We start from the raw sequence: 27763 nt of genomic DNA on the forward strand, positions 1-27763 counted from the left end.
AAGGGGCTCTGAGAGTTCCCTTGGTTACCAGATAAATCCTCATGGACCAATTAATGCCTGCTCTCTCATGGTCTTCACTTTAACGAGATAAACTGGGGTAGGTTGGATCAAGAAGCAAGTACGGTGCTCCTGAACTATCTATTATGGGGGCTCCCAGCACTAAAAGCTCCAGGAGTGCCTTTGATCTCCACCAAGATCCCTGTAACCTAATGAAAAAAGGCAATGTGCACTCGTGAAATCACGAGCTACCAACCCACTTTAACTCCAAGGGTGGATAGTGCAGATTTCCTGCCAGGCACCATGGACATGGGATATTTGAAGGCCAAAGGACCCCTCATTGTATCGAGTTTTTAACAGTTTTCCTAAGCACCTCTTGTTTTTCTAGGACCATGTATTTAGATGAACCCTTATGTGTCTTGTAATTACTAACTTCGAACATATCACATGTTTGGAAGTTTGCTATTTGGATAGTAGTCTCGAGCTCCAATAGACTTTTGTAACTTGTTCACGTATCCCCAACCTTCTCTTGCACCTTCTAGATGTTTTCATCCACTTTGATGCCTTCATATCCACTGTGGATTAATTATAGGGATAGAAATAGGCCTGCCACTCATGTAAGCTGTTCCCATGTTGTAAAGTAGTTGTGTGTTACTGCATGTCCTGCACACCTTCCATCCAGTTAATTTTCCTGGTCAGGGCTATAGGTATGTTTGAAATGATTAAGCAGTTAGTGCACTCCACAAAACTATAAGCCGAGAATTATTCTGTTCGATGTGATAGTGTCTGATGTTATGTTCTCTCAGAAAGCTTTCGTCTTTCTTTCATGTGAAAAGAGAAACTTATACGTTCCATATTCATTTAGATATGCCAAGCCCTCATATTTCTCCCACATGAATGGGAATGATGGGCCGTACTGGGTTAATACCTTTTTAGTGCCATATCTTCTGTGTGCAGGGTTTCCCTGTGGTTTTTCTCTACTTAAAATGGGATATGCCTTAATTCCCCTTATTTGTTAATGGCAATATTTCCTGAGTAGGGAACACCCAGCTTCAGGAATACATCCTTATATCCTTGATTTTCTTTGAATAACCTCTTCAAAAAAGCAGAATTGCCAATTCTTAATATTAGTCATGTGTTGTCATGAAACATGCCTGTAACAGTTTAATTAGGACTGACACTGCGTCATCACTCAAAACTGAGCCAACATGCATTTCACCTGATATGGCTTGTTCACCCAGGGCTTTTTCAAGGCTTGGTAGAGCAGTTTGTAATGGTATGGCCATTGAAATAGTCTTAAATTAACTAGAAAGAGGAAATAGAGCTGTAAAAGGCTGGATGCGGTCTGTACTTAGATGTCTTTTGATGCGGTCTGATGACTGCTATTGGTCCAAATAGTTGTTGTATATGCAAATCATAGTCACAATGATGAAAAAATGATTGTGATTACATTACCACATGGAGTTAGCAACATTGAGCTGCTGACAGTGTATCAGTCTTGATTGCGCATGCTCAGATGCTGAATAGTCTTACACCCGAATTTATTTTGGGTCGTCAAGGTACCCTTAATTTCCATGACAAACATACTATGGAGTTGACTGCCTCCTTTTTTGACCAAAGGTTTTTGAATGAAAGAGCATTATATGTTATGGAGGAGAATCAGTCTCTCGTGTATTTAGCCGACAGAGCAAAAGATATTAAGGAATCTATTTGCCTCATATGTTTTATAATCAACCAAGCAAAACAATTACAAAATCGCAGACCGTAGCTTGAATCATTCAGTGTATTCAGTTATTCTGTTCATTAGGTCTGGCTTGGCGGTTGATAGCGCAGCATGCGACTCTAGACTAGTCCCAAGCCGCAAAAATATTGCTACCCCACTCTGTAATGATTGACACTCGACCCTGGACATTTCAGGGCTTAAAACTGAAGCGCCCAGGTGCGAGGCAATCAGTGAGGGGCGGGCCTCAGGGACCTATGTTGAGCTGGGGACGTTATCCCCACAGGGGCTGCGACTTCCTCAGCCCAGCAAAGTTCAGTTCAGGCAGGGAGGAGCCAGCGCTAAATGCGCATGTCTGGCTCCTGGCTGCCTGAACTGAAAGTGAATAGCGTCTGTCAGGCTGACCTTTCTTCAGCCTGACAGACACTATTCGTATGGGGCAAAAGGTGGAGCGGCGTGTCCACTCCACCCAGATGGACCGGCTGCACCTGGCCACAGGAGAGGAAAGGCTTACTGGGTAACAAACATGGTGGTTGTGGTAGGTATCCTCCTGTCTCCTGGGGCCTGTCCTACTGTGGTAAATACATCTCTTTCTGTATATGACTATCAAGGTAGTGAAGCCGAGCAGTCAGAGGCTCCTCATGGATGTATTATGAGTGGCAGAGACTCAACTGTCAACCAACAGACACTAATATACTAACAAGCCCAGGGCTTGTCCTAGTAAAATAGAAGTATGTTAATAGCACAGCAAAATTAAATACCACACACCGTAATGTGGCTTAGTTCTGCAATGCTAAAGGCAAAACAAATGCTTACAATCCCTACCTCAGACTGGGGCGGTTCCTGTCCCGCTTCAGGAGATTAGTACAAAGGCTGCAGCTCCCAATCTCCTACAATTACCTAGTAAAGCAGGGAAGCTTGGAGCATGAATTGGCTCAGGTGTGAGTTCACTACTTCGTTTTTGGTGACCTGACTTTCAGGCCCTCATTTGAGAGACTTTGGTTTATATCTTGCTACCAGGTTTGTTGCGGCACTTGTTATGCCTTTTAATGTGCAGTTCTAATGCAAAGCACAGTTTGAACACAGCCTTTTTGTGCCACCTATTGGTGCAAATGCAGGTTAGTCTTGCACTGGATGTGGTGAGCCCTTTGCAGTTACAAAGGTGATATCTCTGTCAGCAAGAGCAGGTTTACGTCTGCACCCCCTACTCAAGGATTGTATAACTAGAATGGTAGTCCAGATTCAACGGGCATCCGCATTCAGCAATTGTGGCCTCCAGGCTGTCCAGGGGAGGGGTCCTTCTGTTCTCTTTGGCTATGTCCAGGTCAACAACTCTATAGTTGTATTAGAACAGGTCCCTTGGAACACTGTTGGGCGTCACACTGGTGCTTTTGTGGTTATCACTTCACACAGATTACCACATGAACCCTGAAGGGAAGACTGGCTGATAATATCTCAGCTTAGACCGGCACTTGGCACACTCTTGACCTCACATGAGGAGCTTATGAGCGTTCCACACATCAGGTACAAGTTTAGTCATCTCCTCCTGGATAGTCTCTCCTCATGCGAGTCTGACTTTCTCCTTCCTCTTCAAGCTGACCAGCAGATTTTTAGGAGCTAGGGATTGCCCCCTGCTTCTCCAGCAAGTTGTGCAGACTTCAGGTGATGTCCCCTCACCTCCGGAGATTGTCTGACATGCAGATACCTGCACTGGTATTTTTAAGCAGATCTCAGAGTACGCTGTGAAGTACTCCCTTCCTTGGTTAAGAAGAACTTGGAACTGAAACTGAGTGGGCTGGATTGTGAAAGACCTTTTACGCTAATTTTCTAGACAAGGGATGTGTATACACTATCTAAAGCTATAGAACCAGTTTGAAGTGATTCCCTTTCAAATGTCATATTCTGACTGCAGTGCAGACACAGGCTTTGTGCAAAGTGATGGCTGTCACAGCATGTAGTGATGAAGATGTTTTAAAGTAGAATGAGCCAAAACTTGAGCACAGTGAATTGTGAAGCGGAAAGACAAAAGGGTTGGCCCTGACTAGAATCTTCTTCAGTCGTTTTTTTAAGCATCTGTGTTATTATTTTTCCCTTTTAAATTTCCAGCAGCACAGTACAAAGACAGCAGAAAGCAGCATAACCAGTCATGGGCGAACATGACTGATCATAAGCAAGGATCATCACACCTTTCCTCATTCTTGACAACAGAATCTGCTGATTAATTCCCTGTATCCTACCATCTACCAAATGGCAGTCCTCAGGAAGAACTAATCAATAATCTCTTGCTAAAAAGGTTCTCATAGAGCTTCTAAGAGTATCACTCCCCATACTTCCGCACTTCAGGGTCTGGGTGTACTTCCTTGAGCTTCAGGAATTTAGACTGTACACTACCACTATAAGGGAACGCTGTATGCCTACCTCCATCTTGAGCCATATCAAACTAGGTGTTACCAGAACTGAACCCACTGGTCCCAACAGTCGGGGTCTATTCACAGCACATAGACCGGTTACATTGTACACCCTTAATTTTTGCGCATTCATGATTTTGATGTAAGGGTCTTAGTGTTACATCTAAGTGGACCTTTACATGATTGGGGCCTGAAATGTTCTGCTTAGTTTTATCAATTCACAAAAAGAAATGAGTATTCTGCCACCACCATTTCATTTCAATAACCCAGAACACAAACAGTAGCCTCATGTCAGAAAAGAGAGCATGTGTGGTGCGTCCCGCCCTGTCACAGGACAGATTCTGGACCTTGGAATCATCATGGACAGGCATAGGGCCCGGCGCATATACTAGGTTAGCATGCTGGCTGGGCATATAAAGACTAGGATATCAGGTCCCCATGATGTGTGGTCTCACCTGTTTCAAAGTGAAAGGGACATTTCAGTCCTCTTTCTCTTTGTATCTGCTTTATTCAACGAGGTTTCCTCAAAGTAACTAATAAGATCCCCTAGCAAGTATGCCTGTTTCATTGTTTGCAAGGCCAAACCCTCTCTTGCATGTCTTCTGAGATGAATTTTGTCTCAGTTTCGGGAACTAAGCTCTGGAAAACCTTCCATCTTCAGCATGGTCTTGACCATTAGATGTGGCATGTCACAGAAAACTCACTTGAGGCAATTTAGAGACTATCACTTATGTATGCTTTGGCCCAAAATCACCAAGGGGGCCATGTTGTCAATGGCCAAATTCTTCCACGTTGTAGCTGACTATCTCACAGGTAAGAGTAACATATTGTTGGTTACATTGGATTTGGCACTTTTTGTGCTTGCACTATATTGTTCTTGACAATTCTCCAATCCTAATAATCATCTTGGATCACAAATATTACTCTGTATCTCTCCTTTTAGAGGCATGCTGTGCAATTCTACCAGTCACATTAAGCAGCAATTAACCCCTTCGCAGCGGGGGTAATTCCCCCGCTGTGCTAGGGGAGAGGGGGCGCGCACAGCGCCACCGTGCTCGTAACGAGCTCATGTCGAGCTGAGCTCGTCACGGCCATACACATTTCTGTGGGACGCTCGGACAGCAGGGGAATTAACCCCGCGTGCGAGCGTTGCGACGAGCTCAGCTCGTCAGGAGCACACGGCCACCATGCTTCATGACGAGCTGAGCTCGTCATGAGCACCCATGTGGTTAACCTAGAAAGGACAGAAATGTTAAACACTGCGTGAGTATAGGCTTGTAGTTTAACACTTTTAAGCCTTCATATTTGCCACTCGTCTTACCTTCTTATGCTATTCACTTTATATTCCTTGGATCCTTTCTTCAAATGTGGTGGCTGTACTTATTCTTTCCCGATAGATCATATAGGCATCTCCTTTGTGTTCCATCTCTAGCTACAACCTAGGTACAGTTGGCAATATCGTTTTTGATGACATGCCAGATGTGAACTAGTTTACCACTAAATCTAGTTGTCAGTAGATTCACCGGGAATTTATAATCTTTCTGTGGTCTCTCTCTCTCTCTCTCTCTCTCTCTCTCTCTCTCTCTCTCTCTCTCTCTCTCTCTCCCCCTCTCTCTCCCCCTCTCTCTCCCTCTCTCTCTCTCCCCCTCTCTCTCTCCCTCCCTCTCTCTCTCCCTCCCTCCCTCCCTCCCTCCATTTCATCCACCTTCATGCAGCTGCTGAGTGGGCATCTTGATCACTATTAGACACCACCAACTCCAGCAATTCCTAACCTAGGGGTCTGCAACTGTTAAGAAAATGAAATAAAAATAATAATAATACCAGATTAGCAAGGTATATATAGATATAAAATCAAAACGGAACATTTTTCAACTCTGTAAATGTGAAGGAATTTGACAATGCCACAAACAATTAGGATGCTATTCTTAGCTTGATCCATGGGAGCCGTTTCGCAAGATCTAATTTGAATTTGTCATGTTTGTTTTTTAGGATTTAGAAAACCTATTTTTATTGATTTCGTTTTTGTTTGTTAGGATTTTGTGTGTGTAGATCCGCAAGCACTTGTTTCTCATTGTTCAGTGCCTGTTCTTGATGACCTATCCAGGGAAAAGTCTACAATTTTGTCTAGAAGTTTGAATTGAGTTAGCTAGAGGGCTGGTCCTGATCCTCGGATGGATGCTTCAGTACTTAGAAGAGGACCGGACAGGCAGAGCATAAAAGTAAATGGTACACATCTAGAACCTTCCCAAATGTTTTAGAACAACCTAATTTTTAGAATGACAAACTTTTGCGACCCACTTAGCATCAATGAATACGAGGCAGACAATTTTTTAAGAGTCGTGTAGTGACACACTGTCATTTTGAGACAGCACATTTCCCCTGAAATGGCCACTAAATCTGCACAGACATAGTTTATTCATAGAGCTATATTGCACACAAGTGTTAATGTGTGGAAATTGGGTTTCAGTGAATATTTATCATTTTGCATCACCAAGTATAGTATAGTGTGTGGATTTGTTGTGATCGTAAGCAAATCTTTCTTTCTATCACACTTCAGAATTACAGTAAAAAATGTTTCATTTTTGCTTTAATACCTGCTAAATGTGTTCAGTTCATTTACAAGTATTTGCATTTTGTTGTGTATTACAAAAAAATGACATCATATAGCCTTTCCTTTCACACTCCCTGTACCCCAGCATGATTTTCACATAATTCACTTTACTTTTCTAACTCAGACTGCAACATGAGAAGTTGGTAAACACCAATCACATAGAACAACAGGGTGAAGAAGGGCCCAAGGGGGAAAAAATATTTATAGACCTTTTGGTAACTTGTCCCCCAACTCGACAGTTAAACACACGGAAGATACCTCAGGTCTCTTTTTAAACCAATAGCAATGCAGAGCCTAAGAAGTGTTCTACACAGATGGTTAGGATTAGAAGGGTACTAGAATACAGGAGAGACACACAGGATAGTGAGTGTTGAGACACAGTTCAGAATAGGAACCCATGAAAAAAGTACCCATCAGCCCACTCAATAGTGGAACTTCGTCATCTGGGATTTTAAGTTTGAAAAGTGGTGTCCAAACTGCCCTTCCTCAAGAGAATCCCGAGGTTAGCTTAGGAACCACTGGTTGAGCCTTCAACCACAAAAGATGACAGAGTCTGAGGCTTGTAGGGCTTAGTTGCAGTGCTAGAAAGAAGTGGACCTCCCCCTCGGCTTAGTACAGCACGAGGCAACGACGGAGAGTGCGTGGCCTCCTTTACCCTGAGCCGTTGCCAGGTGAGGTGAGGTTTCTCATCCCAAAAATTTGGGAGAGGATACACCACTTTTGAGAATGTCTGTAGTTTGTCCTTCACAGCATCAAACGTAAGTGTTGCAGTAGTGATCCATAGGTCCTGACGAAATCCTATAAAGGATGAAACATGTTGACCACATAACATCGATGGTAAATAGCATTTCTTTCCGCTATTATCACTGGGCTTTTAACTATACCATCTTGATGGGCATACCTAATAAAGTTTTCTTATTGACATCAAGATAGGTATTTTTAATCACTTGGACTATTATCCTTTCTGTTTCACATATTCTTTTACACTTCTTTCTAGCACTGCAACTAAGCCCTACCAGCCTCAGACTCTGTCATCTTTTGCGGTTGAAGGCTTTATTTTTTGTTCGGACTTCCGCAACCCACCAAAAATCGGCTCAGCGACTCACAGTTTGGGAAACACTATCAAAATGGATATTGTTCATGAGTCTGCAAGCTTATCAAATAGTTGCCCGTTTTAACCAGCTCAACCTGGATAACCGTGCTGCAACTGATTGCGGTGTTCTTTTGCTTCTTCTTAATGGCCCTTCCTTGCTGTGAAATTGACCGTTTTGTCCTATATTGGTGTGTTGACTAATGAACCATGTTCCTTAGAACTCACATGCAGTATTAGATAAAATTGCTGTACCATAACTAAATTACATAACCAAGTGGCTTTAATTTGCAGTATAACGTTCGTTCAACAGGTGGTGCTGCCACCTACCCAAGGATTTTAAAAACTATCTAACTATTTATTTAACCCATTTATGTAGCAAGGAACTTGCCACTTTGTACATACCAAAGATACATGTATCCAAAAAGTGAGTAGCTCGTGTAGAAAGTGGATAGGACGTTTCTATGACCTGCATTCAGAACCCCCATTCTGTCATCCTTCCTAGTGGGCGATTGGCCCAGAAAAGGTTAGGTGGGTTCGGCCTAGTTAGTGATGGTGGATTCATAAAATAAAGTTACTCAAGGGGCAGTTGGAATTAGGGATCCACACTAAAGGATGTTATTAACTGCTGTTATAGACCACATTAGAATTCAGATACCACTCGTAATGAGAATATTAATCAGGAAGCAGATTGGTCAGCGGCCTCCCACCTAAGGCGGTGGGCAGTAGCAGTTGTCTAGCTGCAGTTAGAGGAGCTGTTCCTCCTTTATTCCATCCGTCTTTTACCTCGGATACCAATCAGCACTGTGGCAGCTCAGTGAGAGAAACTCAGGCCTGTGGAATGTTCTCTCGTAACTTGGCAAAGGGCTCTTTATAACCTTCCCTCCTCAAAGTGACTGTCTGGCTAACACACACAATGTGTAAGGTGGAGGGAATTCTCTTAGTTAGTTGGGTTCACTTCCTAGAGCTGTGCTCCTTCATGGAGTGTCAATTGGATGTCACCCCTTGCCCAGATCCAAGGAACCATTGAATGCTTAGTACCAGTCCCATTTCCCTCTTTTACAGGTGCTCCTCTGAGAAGGAAGCCTGCCTTGGGCAGACACACTGCAAGGGATTACATTAATGTAGCAGGCTTCCCAGAAGCCCTCCATAATTTGAGGTAGTGCACCTACGTTCCCTGTGGGACAACATATGCCACTCTGCCATCCCAAGTGTGACCTGTGCTTGAAATGGCGCTAATAAATCAATTCTGGAACTGTCATTCTCAGGTCCCAGTCATTAAGGCCTTCATGGAGGGTCGAAAGAAGGTAATATCTCCAAAATCTCCCCACCACCTCTGTGGAACAGTGTGGTCCTTACACAACTCATGGGCTCTCCCTTTGAGCCTCTACGGTCATGTGACCTACAGTGCATGTCCAAAATATGTCTATCCTAGTTTGTCACCTCCCTAAGATGCATTAGTAAGCTCAATGTTCTAGAATTACAGGAACCATTCATCCTGGTACACAAAGATAGAGTAATTCTCTGGACCAATCTCAAATTCTTGCCCACGTTTTTTTTTTTTTTATAATACCCAGACCATTGAGCCGCCCATCTTCTTTCCGCAACCATCATCTGTAGCACCAAAAAATATTTCTACTCAGACTGTTAGGATGGTGCACATGTATTACACTGATAGAAAGAAGTCCTTTAGAAAGTCTACTTAACTTTTCGTGGCCTTCGCCAATCCCCACAGGGGTCGTGTGTACTCTAAAGCTAGCATTGTGTGGCGGATATTTAAGTGCATCCAGGCTTGCTATACAAAGGCTAAATGCACACTATCTGTACCCCCTAGAGCCGGCTCTACAGGCAAAGAGGACACAACCTGTGCCTTTTTTTAGGTAGCATTCCTATAACGGATATCTGCAAGTCTGCTACTTTGTAAACTCAACATACCTCACCAAGCATTATTGTGTAGATATTCTAGCACGTCAACAGGCTTTAGTTGACCAAGCTGTCCTGAGAACACATTTTCAAACATCTGCATCATTTAATCGCTGGCCACTTCTTTGGAGAGGTACTGCTTTATAGTCTAGGCAGAGTTTGGGTATCTACAACCACACATGCTACGAACAGAAAATGTTACTTACCCTGTAACCATCTGTTCATAGCGTGTAGTGCTGAAGATGCATATGCTCCCACCCTCCTCCCCTGAGGCCAGTAATGATCATAGTCGTTTTTATGGCTCTTTTTTTTACTCCTTAAACTAGGCAAAACACACTCTCTTTGACACGGCACTTCACTTACACTACTCACCTGATGACAATCTGGACTGGAGCAAGTGGACTAAAGTTGGAGTAACAGGCATTTTGACTTGTAGAAAACTTTGATGAAAATAACCTGCCAACATCCAGGCGCAAAACTAGATAACCAGAGTAAGCAGAGCTTGTGAATGTACAGCAGTACACACTACAGTATTTATTACAGAGTGGAGGTTTTCACTCTAGTTATAGGTAAGGTTCCCAAAAAGAGTAATTACTCCGATTTTGCTTGATAATATCTTTGCCACTATTTGACAAATTTGGACAAAACTTTGCAGACTTATTCCTTTTTCTACATTGGCTGATGATGCAAAGGTTCATGGTATTTTGTTACGTGGGTGCATAGAACACATTTTATCATCAATTCATTTTCCATAGATGTTTGTGTCGGACGTAGCAGCAAAACGCTGAATTTTCAAGAGATGTGACAGGACTATAGATTAATGTCTGGAAAGGATCCTTTTTGGTATTCCTTAAAAATGCGTTCAGTAGTTTTGTAGTAATAAGGGCCAAAACGTAGTGATCTATTGGGCTGCGGATAATTTGCAGTATACTGCTGTACATGGCGATGACAAAACACAATATTACTGGCTGATGGCAGCCTTTAAAAAATAAAAAGGTAGCCATCTTGTTTTGACCATAATATTTTTTCTGGCTTTCAAGGTGAGATATGGGTTAGTAGTTTTTTTTATGTATATATTCACGAGGCACTTTACCAAAGTCAGTAGACCTAGGGAGGAAACGTGTTTCTAGTGTTTAACCGTTTATTTTTTAATTCCAGGGTATTCTGGTAGTTCTACAGCATTTCGATCCTTTCTTTAAGAAGGATCCTCATCCTTAGATATGAGACTGATTAGTTACTAATGTATAACCCTTTTGTCCAAAACACACAATAGCAATTTCTCATCGTGCTAGGGTTTCTGGCAGTAGGTATTCCCTTTGTCACACTGGAACAGTGTAGGGAAGCACAGTTGCAGTGCGCAACCGTACAGCAGAGCTATACTTAAGAAACTTATCAGGCTCATATCTAAACTTATCCTGATGATGATCCTGCTATGAGGAAGGAATCAAAACACCTTCTACAACATATATAGTCCCTTCTATACATTAATTCATTGTCCAACTGAGAGCTATATTCCAACTGATTTATTTGTGATACAGATATAGCACTTTTAAGTCACAGATCCCTGTTTTCACCTTAGCACATCTGCAGGTCACGTTTGAATCACTACCCACAGCAATTCTACATTTTGATAAATGTATTTATATTTTTGCTTAGTAAATAAAAACATGTTTTTGAATTTTCTGCATTTATTGCTATTGCAATTAAATGTCTGTTCATATAGAAACACCTGTTTTCCTTAAAATAATATTCTCCCCAGGTCACTATGGAACCCAGGGTTTCCTTTCTTTTTGTTAACAAACCTATACTGTGGCAAACATTAACTAAATGGATATTCCATCCAGAAGGGTGGGTCCACTTCTACATCCTGAAAGCTGGGCTCAGATCAAATTTGGCCATCATGACCTTGTTACAAATAGGATATATACTTTGTGAGTGCGGTTTAGCACCCATTATTCAAGATCTATACTCAGACATGGCAAACATAAGATACCTTCTGACCATTTAGACACACATTTCACTGAAGGATCTCTCTACTATACTGTATTTGTCTCCTTCAGGCAGGCAATAATTTTTTCCATCCTTCACATGGTCTCTCCTCACATTTATGAGTCCTATCTCATTTATTGGCCACCTTGTGTGAAATGTTCTTCCACGTATGGAATACGGGAATTCCTAGTTCCCACCTGACCGGCTAATGTCTCATGGTCAGCCTCTTTCCTACCTAGAGTACCATAGTGTAAAATGGAAGACCCTCTAATTATAGTGTGTCACTGTGAGTCATGAAGCACAGCTCATGGGGCTTAATTTCCCTTTGTAGACAGATGAGGGACCTGTTTCAGCCTAAAAAACTACAGACTAATCGCCCTGCTCCCGTTCCCAGCGAAAGTCTTTGAGGAAGCCATCAACAGCCAACTCACCACATTCATCAAAGAGCACATCATCCTCGACTCCTCCCAATCCGGCTACAGAAAAAAACACAGTACGGAAATCACCCTCCTCGCTGCAACAGACGACATCCGCAACTTACTGGACAAAGGAGAAGCAGTAGCCCTCCTCCTCCTCGACCTCACAGCGGCGTTTGACACAGTCTCTCACGGCACCCTAATACGCAGACTCCACGACGCAGGGATCCAAGATACAGCCCTCGACTGGATCTGCTTCTCCGGCAGAAAGCAGTGGGTCAGACTCCCCCCTTTTCTCTCGGACCCTACACCTACCAGCTGCAGATTGCCCCAAGGTCCTCCCTCAGCCCTAGGCTCTTCAATGTCTACATGGCTCCGCTCGCTCCCATCGTCAGAACCTACGGGCTCAACATTGTGTCATACGCAGACGACACCCTACTCATCCTCTCCCTTTCCAACGAACCCAACACCGCCAGACACAACTTTCGAGAAGGATGGAAGCTGTCACCAAATGGATGAAAAACAGATGCCTACACCGAAACACCAAGCAAACGGAAGTACTCATCATGGGCCCCAACCTCGACGACTGGAACGACACCTGGTACCCCCTGCCCTAAGAAGCCCGCCCACCCTCACGGACCACGCACGTAACCTGGGAATCATCCTGGACTCAAAGCTCAGAATGGACCGCCAGATCAACTCAGTCTCCTCCTCCTTCTTCCACACCCTCTGCCTCCTAGGTAAGACATTCAAATGGATCCCCCTCGAACACAGAAAGACAGTCACTCATGCCCTAGTCACCAGCAGGCTCGACTACGGCAACGCACTCTATGCCGAAATAAACAAAAACCTCACCCGCAAGCTAAAGAGCATCCAAAACGCCGCCGCAAGACTGGTCCTCAACCTGCCAAAACACTGCCACATCTCCCAGCACCTACGCACACTCCACTGGCTCCTCATTGAAACTAGAGTCACCTTCAAGATGCTAACCCACGTTCACAAGGAACTCCACGACACTGGACCAGCTTTACTGAACAGCCGACTCAAATTCCATGCACCCCAAAGGACCCTACGATCAGCCCAGCACACCTGATTGATTGATTGATTTCAGCTCCAAATTAAGACAGTTCATCCTCTGGCTTAACTCACCAGTGCTCAGGATTTACTCTTCTCAGCTCCAGCAGGCCTGACTGACTCCGTTTACAGTAAGCGTCTATTTCCTAAATGCATAAGTTATAAAACTCCATCATTATTCTACCAGATCTGCAGCTAATGCTTATAGTGCAGTCAATGCTCAAACGCCCCAGCTATGGTCAGACCAGCATGCCCAAGCTATTGTGTTCTTTAGGCTGAATGTACAGTAGCATAGGCATGCTAATGGACCTGTCCTACAAAATGATCCATACCATGATGTCCACAGGTTTCATATCTGCTGACACACCGTCTACGTCCCATTAACGAGGGTGGTTCACAAGCACACGTATCTACAGGAAGAGCCAGGCTTTTGATAAGGTAGTCATTCACGAGTCGGTTTATTGTTTTCTTGCATGTATATTAGAAATTGTCTTTAGATGTTATCGTTTTTCTTATCTGAACACTTGTAAACGTGTATGCAGCATGGATGAATGTTTCATTAGAAACCTGTTCATCCAAGTCAGGGGCTCTTAAACGTATTCAAGGATAATTTAAATGATTACCGTTTTTGGCAGAAATATATCAATAAATCCTGCTTCAGAACCGTGAAATACTTAGGTTCCATGAAGCCGTTACCGAATGTGTCGTGTCCTTCCCTATAGTTTGTTGCACTACACACAAGAAAAACTAGCACAATTCTTTAATTACAAAGTATGTGCCCTGAGGGTACGCCCATGTGTTGGCAAAGCTTGGGCTGTTAACGGAGCACAAAATCAATTTGAGGGCAATTATCTCGGTTTAAGTTCACATGCCAAGGGTAATTTGCCTTTTGAACGCAAAGGGAGAGGAAAGCACAGCTCTGATGTGCTGCCCAAGTATGACTTCACCTCTTTAGATTGTTTTAGTAATCATTTGATATACAAATAAAAAGAAAGTTGTGCAAAGCCCCATCCCAATTAAAACAAATTGCTGCCCACAAGAATTCCATAGTTCAGCAGCAAAATCTCCCAGTATGTACAACATATGCATCAGTCAAAAGCACCAGACTGCAAATATATACAGAATAAAATGTAACCGTTGTACCGATTGTGCTTTTGCCGGTCGTTTTCCCTGCATTTCTCGAAACAATTATTCTGCATACTAGGTCCCCTAGTGGCTTTAGGTACCGCACATGCATTTGTCTCCACTTTTATCACAAATCTGTTCCTTACTACCTTTGCTTTTGTTCCTTTTGGAGTGAAATGACCTTGTAAACTTCTTTACTGTTCTATAGATTCTGTCTTTGGCATGTGAATCACACTATTTTTATTGATAGTTCTTGGGTTCAGTGTTGCTCACAATTCACAAAATCTCCAACATCAATTGCATACTCATTTACAGCTGTATGAGAAAACGTATGCAATATCTCCCCCACCCTGACCTGCTGTGCTAATCTCTCCTAGCAAATATTTGTTGACAGCCACCTTCCAAATTACTTTACATATTTTGAGGTGGGGCTTGGTAGAAAGAGTGCAGTAGAATCTCTTGAAGACAGGATACAGGCAATGCACTCTATGCGGGTATCCTGGCCCACCTCATACAGAGACTACAATCACTCAGAACGCCGCCACCAGACTCATCCTCAACATTCTCCGCAGCACCCACATCACGCCGCACCTCAGAGATCTACACTTGCTCGCCATGCAGAAATGCTGCCAATTCAAGCTATTCATCCACTCTTACGAAGCTCTCGATAACCCTGTACCTGCCTACCTCAACAACTGCCTACACTTCTACCATCCAGCAAGATGACTGCGCTCAGGCACACTTCCTCGCGCGCATTCACAGATGCAGGGCAGAAGGCCACTCATTCTCCTACATACCTGCGAAAACCTGGAATGACCATCCCCAACACATCAGGACCTCTCCTTCCCTCCTCAACTTCCGCAAGAAACTGAAGATCTGGCTCTTCAACTAGATCCTCTTCTTCCACTCAGTACCCTGCTGAGCTTCCGATCGCCCTATACATCTGCTTTAGTGCCTGGATACATTCACAGGTGATATGTGCGCTGTACAAATCTTCTTAACATAACATAGTGAGTTTCATACCAGTAAGGTATGTACAAGCTTTGCGAAGGACCATTTGCTCCATTCAAGTTACAAACAAGGTGAGGCTATAAGGCCATTGTAATACAGTGTGCAAATTAAGGAAAATTAGTTGGATGAGTGCCAGAACCATAACCCTTTTTTCCGGGTAGTGTGCCACGGTTGACTAGCACACTCTGAAAATCATTGAACGTATTAAGACTGAGCTATATCTGTTCCAAGACACCTAGAAATGATGAGTCTATTTTTAGGGTTGCCGAAACTGATTGTGAAGAAATTGAGAAAAGGAAGTAGGAAAATTAGTCTAATCCAAAAGTCAGATCGACAATCCTCTGATCATTTCAATGATCATCTTTAGTCATTTCATTCATCAAAGGTCCTAACCTGCAGATTTGTTTTGAGCAGCTGGGTCAAGAGGTGTATTCGTTGAAGAATTTGAAATACTAAGCTGTAAAAAAAGCAGATCCTTTTGTGTAAGAGCCGTGTTATGGCCATTCAAATAATGCCAGCCTGGTCACGAAGATCATGTTTTTCACATTCATTCATGCTGGCAGGTGAGCTAACATGGTGTTGTCCTCTGGGTCTTTGTCCTTTTCGGTACTAGTTCTGGGAAAAATAAGTACTTGAACTGATCTCTTTAAAAAACATTATTGTATGTTTATTTTGGTTTACTAAACAAATCAAAACCTCATAATGAGGTATGAATAATTTCCTTTATACAGTAGCAGTCTAAAGAAAACTTCTTTAAAAAACATTCACATTTACACTAACCAGCCATGAAACAGTTTGATAATGGGATGTATAGAAAAACACACTTAAATAGCATGCTGTTGGCTATCTCCTGGTGTGACCCACAAAATATGTATAAGCAGTTTTCTTAAACAGGCCAGTTTATGCACCGCTAAAGCGAAATGGAGGTAAATGGTTATGGCGAAATCCCATGTGTAATAATCTATGGTATGGACCAAATTCTTTTGCACACTAGAGTTTGGACTTGCAATATTCAAATAGGAAATTAGGAGTTTTTTGTTTGAAGATATACAATCTCTTAATGTCTCCATCTCTAGTTAATGTTTTTGATTGATGGAACATTTACCAAGCATAGACATATTCAAAACACTCAGCTGCAGCAATATAATTCCCATTTGTCTCCAAGGTAGTGCAGGCCTTGCAAAGCCTTAACTCTAATCATGCATAATGATGAACCTCCCTTTCAATAAAGTGATTGGTACTTGGCCGCCTTTAGAGAAAGGGCAACTGTTGAGGTTATGCCCTCAATAGCACCAACTTCCTTTTCTAGAGCGAATCACCAAATACAGCCCCTGCACATTGAAAATGTAACAATTTTTACTTTGTAAGCTAATATCAAAGTTCTTATCGAACTTTCTTAAGCCACAAATGGTAGTTATTGCAGCAAGTGGTTTTGTGGTCAGCAAACGTTTCCAGGATAAAAATAAAATGTAAGGCCAAGCTAGCAATATTCGCTGGTTCCTTCTAACCATTTGCCTTTCACCAAATTGTCCTCCAAATTGGACATAATGTAATTGTTTTTTAAACGTATAGAAGCAATGTTTTTTGCACAAAATGCTGAAGGCCCAGCAAAGCATCAATCACACAGACCTGTATCGTCTGCATACTACCTAGGAGAAACACAGCCACAGCTTACTTTAGAAAGGGAGCTGTTGACTCCACTCTGTTCAAAGTCAAGGTCTGAAATTTGTAGATTGCAAAGTAAAACCATAAACACTTCTGTTGGATGCCTCTAGAAGATAGAACCCAAGAGATATTTGTGCTGTCATGTGCTCCACCTAACTTTGCCCAGTACCACTGCACCATAGCTGGATGACCCACAATATTTTAGAAGGTATAGAAAAAGCATAACGCTTGGTCAACCAAACCATTCAATGAACTAATTCTGATTAAAATCAGTCCACAAAAACGATTGCTATTTGTCCACGTTAGTTAGAACAAACTAGTTAGCCAAAGTGTTCTGAAGCCAACCTGTGTTATTCAAAATGGCATAGTTTTTGACCAGCTCACAAGACCTGTAAATAACATTTTGGGGAAAAATCTAAACAATAGTGTACAGTTGCAAGAGCTTGCGGTCACTTTTTAGTATTAGGATCTGTAATAAAACTTTCCATGCATCATGCAGTTCTCCCTGGCTTTAGACTACCTTACAGAAAGACCTCGCCACTGAAGCTCGTCAGTCAGGATATCTCTTGAGAGCAATGTTCCGTTAGTAATTGCGGAAAATGGTTTTTGGTAGCCTAGGGGTGGCAGACGTATTAGGCCAAGCAGGAAAATACCCAGAGGTGTTCTGCAACTTGGCGTTGCGAATGAAAACATTAGATAGCAGAAACAGAATTTTTGAACATGTTTAAAACCTCTTTCACTGTGTTGCTACTTTGTTTAGAATGACTCCAGAGAATGATTTGCAACCAGTGTACAAACTTTGAGCATATTCCACTCCAAGGGCACACAGATCCTATCCCAATTTTCCCTCTATTTTATTGTCATATATTCATGGTTTTTAAGGATTTCCTGAAGTTGGTTAGTCAATAGGCCATGAATTCCTGTATTTTGTTTTGTGTTTGAAAATAAAGCCAATAGGCCATAATGTCTGTTAATATAGCGAATTTCATACACTGTTGCTCTCTGCCTCTGTAGAAAATGTCTATCCATCTAATCCCTGCTAATGAATGTTTTATTATGCACACTGTCTGCAAATGTGTAAGCAGGCTTTCCTTCAGCTCTTATATACTTAAAAAAACACCTAATCCCTCATAACCACAAAATACTACTTGGTAACTGTAGCGCGGCATGTTACTTTCTTTTATATCTATAGTGTACTTTGATATAGTAAGTCAACATTCTTGATGCCTGTAGTTGATGAGAAGGTGTCCTTTTTAGGTTTTGCCTCGCCGAAGATGCGCTCTGCGCATCTTTTCGGCGCAGGCGAAAACCTGATGATAACTGTAGTGTGGCTTGGTTCGGCCCTCGTCGTTGATTGGCTGGCTCCGTAAACGGAGCCTTGCCATTGGACGAGGGGCCTGTCCGTCAATGCCGGACCAGACACGGGGGCGTTCCCGACATTCTTTGGCTTTTGCCGACGTCACGCGACGCCGGGAACGCCCCCGAGTCTGGTCCGGCATTGCCGGCACTGTAGGGAATTGGACTGTAGGGAATTGGACGGAGGGGCCTATGACCGGCGGGTCACGGGTTCAAATCCCGGCTCAGCCTTTCCCTGCTTAGAAAGCGGTACAGTGCGTACTTTCTCTCGGGTTCATAGGGGTTCGAAATCAAACTTCGCAGAGTTCTAGGCGCGATGAAAAGAACACCGCGTGTTCAGTGATGACGGCTTCATTATCGCCGAGGAGCCGTGCTGTAAAGTTTCTTCCCGCACAGCAGGCGGTGTATCGACCAGACCTTCCCTGGAAAGGTATCCGCGTGTCTCGGCTGCACGTGCTCTCAATGGGTTAATAAAAAGGCTCGGCTGCAGAAGTAAATGAGTTTTCACTGTACACAAAAGCGGCACAGAGTCGGCGTTTTTGTATCTGTAACTCGGACCTGCTAATCTATCAGTGGCCCCTTTAATAAGCCGGGCGGCCGGGGGTGCGGGGAGGGAGGCACGGATCCTTTTTTGCTACACTTGAATAGCTCCTTCAGAGCAAATGAAAATGGAAAGCTTTGTTTTCCCGGATCACTCACTGGGCTGACATTCAGATAAGGGGAAGGGAGGGCGGTGAGACGGAGGGAGGGAGAGGGCGAGAGAGTGCAAAGGCAAGGCGAGCAGTGCCAAGCCAGCCGCGCCCTTTGTCAACCTGGGCCGGTGCCAGGGCCGGTCCTCTGCTGGCTGCGTCTGGAGGTCACATTCGGATGCGCGGAGCCCGCAGGTCACCCGAGGGAAGAGATCGGGACACGTTTACTGCTCTGCCGGAGCGCGGCGACGCCTGGCCCCCTCCGCGCTGATCTGGGCTTCTCCGGGCTGCAGTGCGCCCCCCCCCCCTCCCTCGACCGCTGGGACGACCAACCGGTGGCTCTGGGCCCCTCCGTGAAGGTGGCTCTGTGCACCCCCTGAGGACCAGTCTGCCTCCGACCTACCCTTACGCGGCATCGCAGGCCACTGGAGTCTGGACAGGTGGCGTGGCCGGGGCCAGGTGAGGCCATGCCGGGCAGGGATGCGCCGCTCTGGAAGGATGCGCCCACTGTGGAGCAGTCACCAGGGACCTGTCGCGTGAGCTCCCGACGTGGTCTGCCTCGAACCTCCGTGCTGGAAGCCGGTCAGGCTGTGTGGAGCATGGCACTAGAGAGTGTGCACTAGTGAGTGACTTTGGAGCGTAACCTACCCCAAGGATTACATCTTTTTTTCGGGAAGAGCTGCATTTTGGCCACGTCGAGGGAATGCAAGCGGAGGGAGTGGAAAGTACGTAATTCTCGGCTGCTTTTGCCTGGCAGAAATATAGGTCGGATCTACCCCCTCGCCCCGCTTGTTGCGTTTCACCTGCCGTGGTGGTAGTTAGTTTGAATCCTGGTGGAAGAGGCGTGGGCGGCTGAATGTATTGGTGTGATCCTGTCTCAGATACGGATTAGCACAGCAGCGTTACGGCCCAGGAGGGCGCTCCTGGACGAGATGTGGACCTGGCAATCCTTTTCACACTCCCGGCTCCAGCACTTGACCACACAGTGTGATACTGGGCAAAGCATTGTATCTCTCTTTGCCCTCATTTCCATTTAGATATGATTTGAGTGTTTGCAAACCTGCTGATGAAGCCTTACGCCTGCGTTATGGTGCACACAACTGAATGTTTGTTGCAGTAGCGCGGTTTTTGTTAGGTCATGTGGTTGTGTATTACTAATACTGCTTCAAAGCGCTGTGCTGAATTATGGAACGGGAAAAGAGGGGGATACTATGGGAGCTGGATGCTTGTATAGCGCTTATGCCCTCTTGATATTGTTGTAAGCACAAAGTTTGTTGGCTTCTTTTTAAAGGCAGGTGTCACTGCCCAGGCCCCATGAAATTGCCATGTCACAGCAGACAGGCTGAGCGCGCGACCCGATAAGGTGCCAAGAAAACGTTTTCAGCCTAGATTTCTCTACCCTGGATTCCTCGGCGTGATAGCAGAGGCGCGACAGCTGTACCCAAGCGAGTTGTATAACGAGGTGACGTCAAGATGGACGGGGCGTTTCCACGTCACTGACTCGTTTGCTGTGCGAGCAGGAGAAAGACTTGCAGAGGAAACCACAGTCTTACTTCCGAAAAATTATCAAGGCACATATTTGATATTCTTGAACCAGCGGGGTCTCACGAGGCCAGCCGCAGAATTATCTGATATCATGCACATGTTCAGTAAGATCATTCTGCTACATGAACCCGAAAGCCACGATGTCACAGTAGTTGTAATAAACACAACAGGTGACGTTTAAAAATTGTCTCTGCACTGTCACATGAGAACATTCAGTGTTAAGTACACCCTGTGCTGCGAAGAGGGAAGGCGTCAAGTTCAGAACCTGCGTCCATCTTTATCAGTTCCAGGACACGTGCATGGCTGCCACAGATAAACAAATCGTCTATAGGCAGGTTGTGCGTGGATATGCTTTGCTCTGCACATAATGTGTCAGACTGTGGGCCACAAAGGTAAAAACAACACTTTAAAAAGATTAATAAGTGCTCAGTATTACCAACAGCTGCCGCCGTTTTCGATGTTGGGAGGTTGGTGCAGTCTCCAATTCCGAACACATTGGGATACTTCTTGTGTTGCAGGGTCTCCTTGTTTACATCCACCCAGCCCCCAGCATCCGACACGGGACTGTTCACCAGCACATCCGGGGGCCCCATGGGAGGAGTGACGTGGAGCATTTCATACTGTGCAAGCAAAAAAACAAAAGTATTTGTATTTAATTTGCCCCATCTGACAATATTCTGTCTAGCAACTGAAATATGGAGTCCATATAAGCTTCCACATCAACAGCCTTCTGGGTTTCCTCCTCCCTGCACAGCTGACCGGGACATTATCCAGTGGGTGTCACTATACACGGGCAGGCGCGTGCACACCTGTGCATGAACCCAACCCCCACGCCTGCCACCTACCTGCCTGCCTTTCCAAATAACTCCATTCAGAAAGCCGCAAAGAAATTTGTGTATACCAAGGCTTCGTAGTGTTAAATCCAGCTCATGCCTCTCTAATCCACCACGTGGCACTCCCGCCCCCTGTATCTTAGTCAGTATTTGTAAAGTGCAACTCTTGCAGGTTCCTGCTTTATCCCTTTGCAATGTTTTTCTTTCTTTCTTTCTCTTCCTCCTTCTTTCCTTTTTGTGAATTTTCCCCTCTCTTGCTCTCAGTAAATGTCTGATGCAAGAAAATAAGTGCCGGTCTGCAAAAATGAGCCTGTGGGCCCCACCGTCAACCACTGGTTCAAATTAAGCATTGCATGCAGCAGAAACATAAATGACAAAATACATAAATGGTGCCCTGCAACCAGTAATTGAACGGCTTCTCCCCAGAACCGCAGAAGTGAATCGCCTTCAATGGGGAACACCCACTCCTTAGCTCCAAGCAGTCAGTTTAACTTTAAAAGGAACCTTGTTAGACAAATACCGACATCTTTTAAAGAATCTCATCATTCATGAAGAGGGGCAAGAGATTATTTATTTATGTTTACAAAAAACATAAATAAAAATAATGTCAAGAGCAATGCCAATAGCTCTAACTTTAACAAAGGCAAAACCATTGCATTGTAAATGCTTGTTAGTATTTGAAACCAGGCCTGGATGGTAGAATCCATAAGAACTATCCCAATTCTTCTCCACGTTAGGAAACTGCAGACAACTCACCTCTTAAAAGAACATTACATTTCAACACTAGTTCCTTTCCTTTACTGGCTAAAATAACCCTGTAAACTACTATCTGTAAATGATTGCGGATCACAATTGTGGTTGCTTGCCCTGTACATCATTCTGCTGCTCATTACAAACTTTATGCTGTATAAATACCCATATCAATAATTTCATGTTTTTCAACCTTCTTTATTGATCTTTATGTTAGCTCTACATATGGAGACTAGATAGGGCTGACAGCAGACCTAAGAAATGTCTGTGGTTCAGACAGGAGGAACAATCCACTCTGGAACATAAATACACCGTTTGCTTCGATGATGTTGAGTGTTAGCCCAGAAGGGAGGCTGTTGGTGAGGTTAAACTTGTTTAGGACTGGCATAAGTATGATGATTTGTCTAAGAGGGGGAAGAGAGAGTGCAACATTTGTGAATGATGAGCAAGTGCTAATAGAATAATGAGACCATGATGGTCGAAAGTTTGTGTCAAAATGGAATGTAAAATCACTTGGGTAGGTGAAAAAGTAATTAGGAATAAAATAGTAAAAGTAGTTCTTTTTAGCGCACTGGACACGAATAAACAAATGATCTTAGTTTTTTCTTGATTCGGAAATTAGAAGCTGCTAATCATGCAGTCACTACAGCCTATTTCGCTGCCTTAATCCAATCCCGTTCACAAACACAAACTCTGCATATGCGGAGTTAGTTCTGACATTAAATAGAGTCCCAGGTCCAGATTACGTAAAATGCACGAGGGGCGCTAAAGGAGTATAATCTATTTTCTGCAACCCTAGGGCACGTTGGTATTACAGAAAAGTCACAGATGCTTATGCAACCCCTCCTGTATTATAAATCGCGCCGGCACATAGAAAGATAGCACTAGTACGATCTTAAAGGGTGGTTTCTTCCTTTGCAATGGGATGTGGCCCCATGCATATGAAGAAAACACTATGGCTTTGTGCCCACGCTGTATTTTGGGTGCACAGACCGTAAGCAGTGTTGTGAATGTACTCCACAAAGGGGTGGTGCATAGTCAGTGTACCCCCAGGGTGCTCTTTGAAAGGAGTTCAAAGGTATCCCATAAACCCCCAAGACATTCTCCTGCAGGAAGTTGCCACACTCACTGCCCCCGCCTTCATGGAGAATCTTTGTCCCCTTTGTTTAAAGTAGGCCGCCTGCACAGTGAAAGATGGAGTCTCTGTTTCAAACAGGCACTCTGTCTTTCACTAAAGTGCTACGCCAGGAAAGATGCGAGTTTTCAGCTGCCCTGAGGGCAGCGCATTATCTGTTGTAGGGCACACTGTCCCTTTTTGTACCCAGAGTATGTAGTTAAGGTGTGCTGTGGGGCAAACCGGGTCAGTGTGCCATTTACTTAATGCTGATCCTGTTGTATTCAGAGTCCAGCATAATCAGAGCATTGCTAGAATGAAAACCCTGAACCAGTATAAGCCCTGGCATAGTCAGAGTAGTTTTTTTTTTATGTTCACAAAATTTTTTTATTGAGAGAGATAAGCGAGCATTACAATAATGAGCATATATCAGGCATGGTTCAAATAGCAACAAAAGCATAATATAACGGGAACATATGGGGGTGGTAAATCAAATTAAATCAAATCCGCAACAAACAATAATGAAAAACAGGCATTGCATCAGTACATTTTCAAGCTTCACAGCCATAAGGGGTGCAAGATAGTCATACAGCTTAGTGAGGTCAGTATCTTGGCTAAAGAGGCACTACGATCTGTGATATAGCGTAGAACAACAATTAAGATGGTGGGTATTGAAGGGGTTCTATCGGGCAGGGTGCATGTGTGTAACAGTTAATCATGGCGGTTTGAATAGGTCGAAGTGAGCGTCGAGCGTGGACCATAGTTTCCTATAGGGGGGACGCCAAGGTGTAGCGGCAAGTGCTATATTGTCGGCTCCTCTGAGATTCGAAACCCAGTTGAGCCAGTGGGGGAAAGAGGCTTTACCGGTGTCCTTCCAGTTATTCAGTATGATTTTAACCGCCGCTGTCAAGAGTAGGTCAAGTAGGGTTTTGTCATTTTCATTGAGGGTGACAGCTTTGGTAAAACCCAAGACTAAGGTTGCAAATTCTCTCGGGAGCGAAACATGTAGCACTTTGGTAATGAATTCGAAGATTCTATCCCAGTAGCTAGAGACACAAGGGCATTTGAATATTAGATGTTCAAGGTCCCCACCCTCCGCCATACAGTTCCAGCAGGAGTCATCTTCTTTGATGTTGTGTAAGAAGAGTCTCTTAGGAGTCCAGAAAGCTTTATGAAGAAGCCAGAATTTAGTTTGGGATAGCGTAGGGATAATTTTGTGTCGTGTGGTAGACTCCCATATTCTGGCCCACTCTGCTTCCGAGGTAGGTGTGGAAGAGTATGAATCCCAGAAGGACTGTGTGGATGTTGTCAGTTTGGAGCTCTGTGGGCGGATCAATTTGTACATTCTGGACACCTGATGACCCAGTCTATTTAGTGTGTGAAGATAGCCAGGGAGGGAGGGGGTGATGTCAGTCAGATCTGCTTTGGAGAGTGCCACTTTGAGGTGTAAGAAGTAATAGAAATCTATGCACTGGAGTTGAAACTTATTTTGTTGCTCGCAGAAAGTGAGTGGCGACGAACCATCAAATAGCTGGTGAGGGAAGTGTATACCCTTCTCTATCCAAGTATGATTATTCAGTGGTTTCCCTTTGTAGAGCAGTTTGGTATTGTGCCACAGCGATTCCCACTTTGATTTACAAAATTGGTGGGGTAAAAATTTGCTTACATGAAGGAGGGCAGCCTTCGTGTTTCTGAAGATGGTACCTGAGGATACAGTGGGTTGTGGTTTGGTAGTGAGGAGAGCGGAGGGGTTAAGGCCTTGCAGAAGGGATTTTTCCACCATCAGCCACACTGGGGTGTAGTCTGAGTGTGGAGTTAGCCAAAAAGACCCTTGTCTGGCTAAAAATGCAGTTTGATAGAGCTTGAAGTCAGCCAGATTGACGCCTCCTAGGGATTTATCAAGCCGTCGTTTTTTCAGGCTAATTCTGGCCTTTTTCCCTTGCCAAAAGAAAGAGGAAATCATTTTATCAAGTTTGGAGAGGAATTCTTTTGAGAAGGTGAGGGGTAGCATAGTGCTCAGGTAGTTGATTAGTGGCGAAATCATCATTTTTATAGATTCAACCCTTCCCCACCAAGTAATAAAGCGTGGGGACCAGCCATCAAGGATTCTTTTAACTTTTGCAGGGTCAACGTTTCGTTGTGTTTGATGGTGCTCAATAATTTATCGGTAAACTCTATCCCTAAATATTTTATAACTCCTGTTTGCCAAGCTAGACCCGAGTTACCAAGAACTTCTTTGGTGGTGAAGATGTTTAGAGGTTTAACTTCGGATTTGTCTTTGTTTAGCTTGTATCCCGACAAGTTTGAGTATTTGCTGATTGAGGTCATAAGACCTTCAATTGATTTGGCCGGGTTTTCTGTCGCAATCAATATATCATCAGCATATGCTGCTAATTTTATCTGAGTAGCTCCAAAGGAGACTCTCTGAATGTCCTTATTCCTTTTGATGTCAGTTAGAAGGGCCAAAAGGAATAGTGCCGGTGAAAGTGGGCAGCCCTGTCTGGTGCCTTGGTAGAGGCGAAATGGGTTGGAAAGGGTGCCATTGAGTGCTATTCGAGCCGAAGGGGAGGAGTAAAGGGCCATCACTATTGTGATGAAGGATTGTCCGAGGTTGAATGAACGCATACAGTGTTGAAGGAAAGACCATGACACCTTATCGAAGGCCTTTTCAGCGTCCAGGGTGATCGCGACCATCAGTGATTGGCAGTTGTTAGCTTTCTCTAGTATATGGCACAAAAGCCTGGTATTATCATTTGACATCCTGTGTTTCAGGAAGCCAACTTCCGATGGGCTTATTAAAGTGGGAAGAACAGCGTTTAGGCGGTTTGCCAGGATCTTGGCATATATCTTGCAATCAAGATTTATCAAAGAGATGGGGCGGTAGTTTTTAATGTGGAGAGGCTCTTTCCCCTCCTTAGGGATCACGATTATGTCCGAGTCAGAGTAGCTTTTTATCCAAGCTCCGATATAATGGGATTACTGCCATAATTTGTCACCTCGCTGCATGGCACCAAATGGGACAAATGGATTTTTCACTGGACCAGTGGATTTCTGAAACATCTTGTCCAGTGGATTAGTAGATATTTTATAAAATTCCACACCCCTGACCTGTTTCCCTAAGATTATAGTTGTGCCTGAATTTATTTTTTAATGAATTAGAATGTCAACAATAATTTAAGAGAATTACAATCTGGGTTTGTTTCGTGGACTATCTCCCACGTTTAAACATGAAAAATGTTTTTGAAAATGTACTTGATTATTTTGTCAGATGCAGAAAGCAGAGATAATTACTTAAATAAACGTCTTATTATTCAGCTGATTTAAAAGTAAAATAACAGCTTTGCAAATAGGTATAGTCGATTTGAAACAGGTTGCCATTTTTTTACGCTTGTCAGTCTTAAAGAAAAGTTTTATTTGATTTCCCAAATTGGGGCTGTTTTTACAAATGCTTTAATTTGCCGCATGAATCTAATACTTGATATTTTTGTTATTTGTATAGACAATGAATGACTTCGACTACTTAAAACTACTGGGAAAAGGCACTTTTGGTAAAGTAATTTTGGTGCGAGAAAAAGCCAGTGGGAAATATTATGCAATGAAGATTTTGAAGAAAGAAGTCATTATTGCTAAGGTAATTGAATTTTTTTTCAAACTTAATGTTTACATATTTAATAAAAGTTTCCTTTCATATTTTAGTAAATAGAAACACGCCTGTTTTTCTACTACAGTGTTAATGTTTGTGATAGGGTGCGCTTTTGGGATCCCATAGCTTCTCAGTTTAAATCTTTGGCAATATGATAGCCACAGCATTCGGAATGTTTAATTCATAGTTTAGACTAAATGTCATTAGCTCCAGGAGGAAATAGCAGCGCGTTTGAAACAATTTGCATATGGTTTCTGCATTTCCATGTTTTTCCATTAAAAATGTGTAAATCACAGGGTACAACAAATGTCAGAAAAACTTTAAAAGGATACTTATACTTCTCCAGTATTAGGGGTGTCTTTCATAGATTCACATGCTTGAATATTTATTCCCCGTCGTCGAAGTGGGAGTCCCACGGTAAATAAAATAGCAATAATGCTAAATATATATATATATATATATATATATATATATATGATAACATAGTACATAATAAAAGAAGCTGAAATACAACTGAAAACCTCCAAAATGATTCCTACATAGGAATGCATGGAAAGAGAAAAAACTACTTGTAACATATCAGTGTCATTATGTTAGTCCAAACTGCAGCCAATCAGGCGCCAGCACCCTCCAGAACCTTCTCCTCAGAAGCTCAAGCCCTTAGATTTTCTACCGCACGTTGTGTGAAGGGAGTCTCCCTGAGCTCTGCTCAGTTCTTCACCTCAAAACTTCAAGTTCCAGTCTTTTCTCAAAATGTCAAGTAAGAAGTCTTTATTCAGACCTTGCTCTTCTTGTGGGAAGCTG

The 27763-nt window shown here is 43.5% G+C and overlaps 1 protein-coding gene across 1 annotated transcript in view; it reads left to right on the forward strand.

The window, feature by feature from the left end:
- The window catches only part of AKT3 (AKT serine/threonine kinase 3), a 1006792-nt gene that overhangs the window by 581814 nt on the left and 397215 nt on the right, over window positions 1-27763 (forward strand). The window contains exon 6 of the mRNA XM_086926847.1: window positions 26816-26947. Coding sequence (XP_086782973.1) covers window positions 26816-26947 — 132 coding nt within the window. The remainder of the gene's footprint in view (window positions 1-26815; window positions 26948-27763) is intronic.

This window comes from Lissotriton vulgaris, chromosome 6 (assembly GCF_964263255.1).
Source record: "Lissotriton vulgaris chromosome 6, aLisVul1.2, whole genome shotgun sequence".
NCBI lineage: Eukaryota > Metazoa > Chordata > Amphibia > Caudata > Salamandridae > Lissotriton > Lissotriton vulgaris.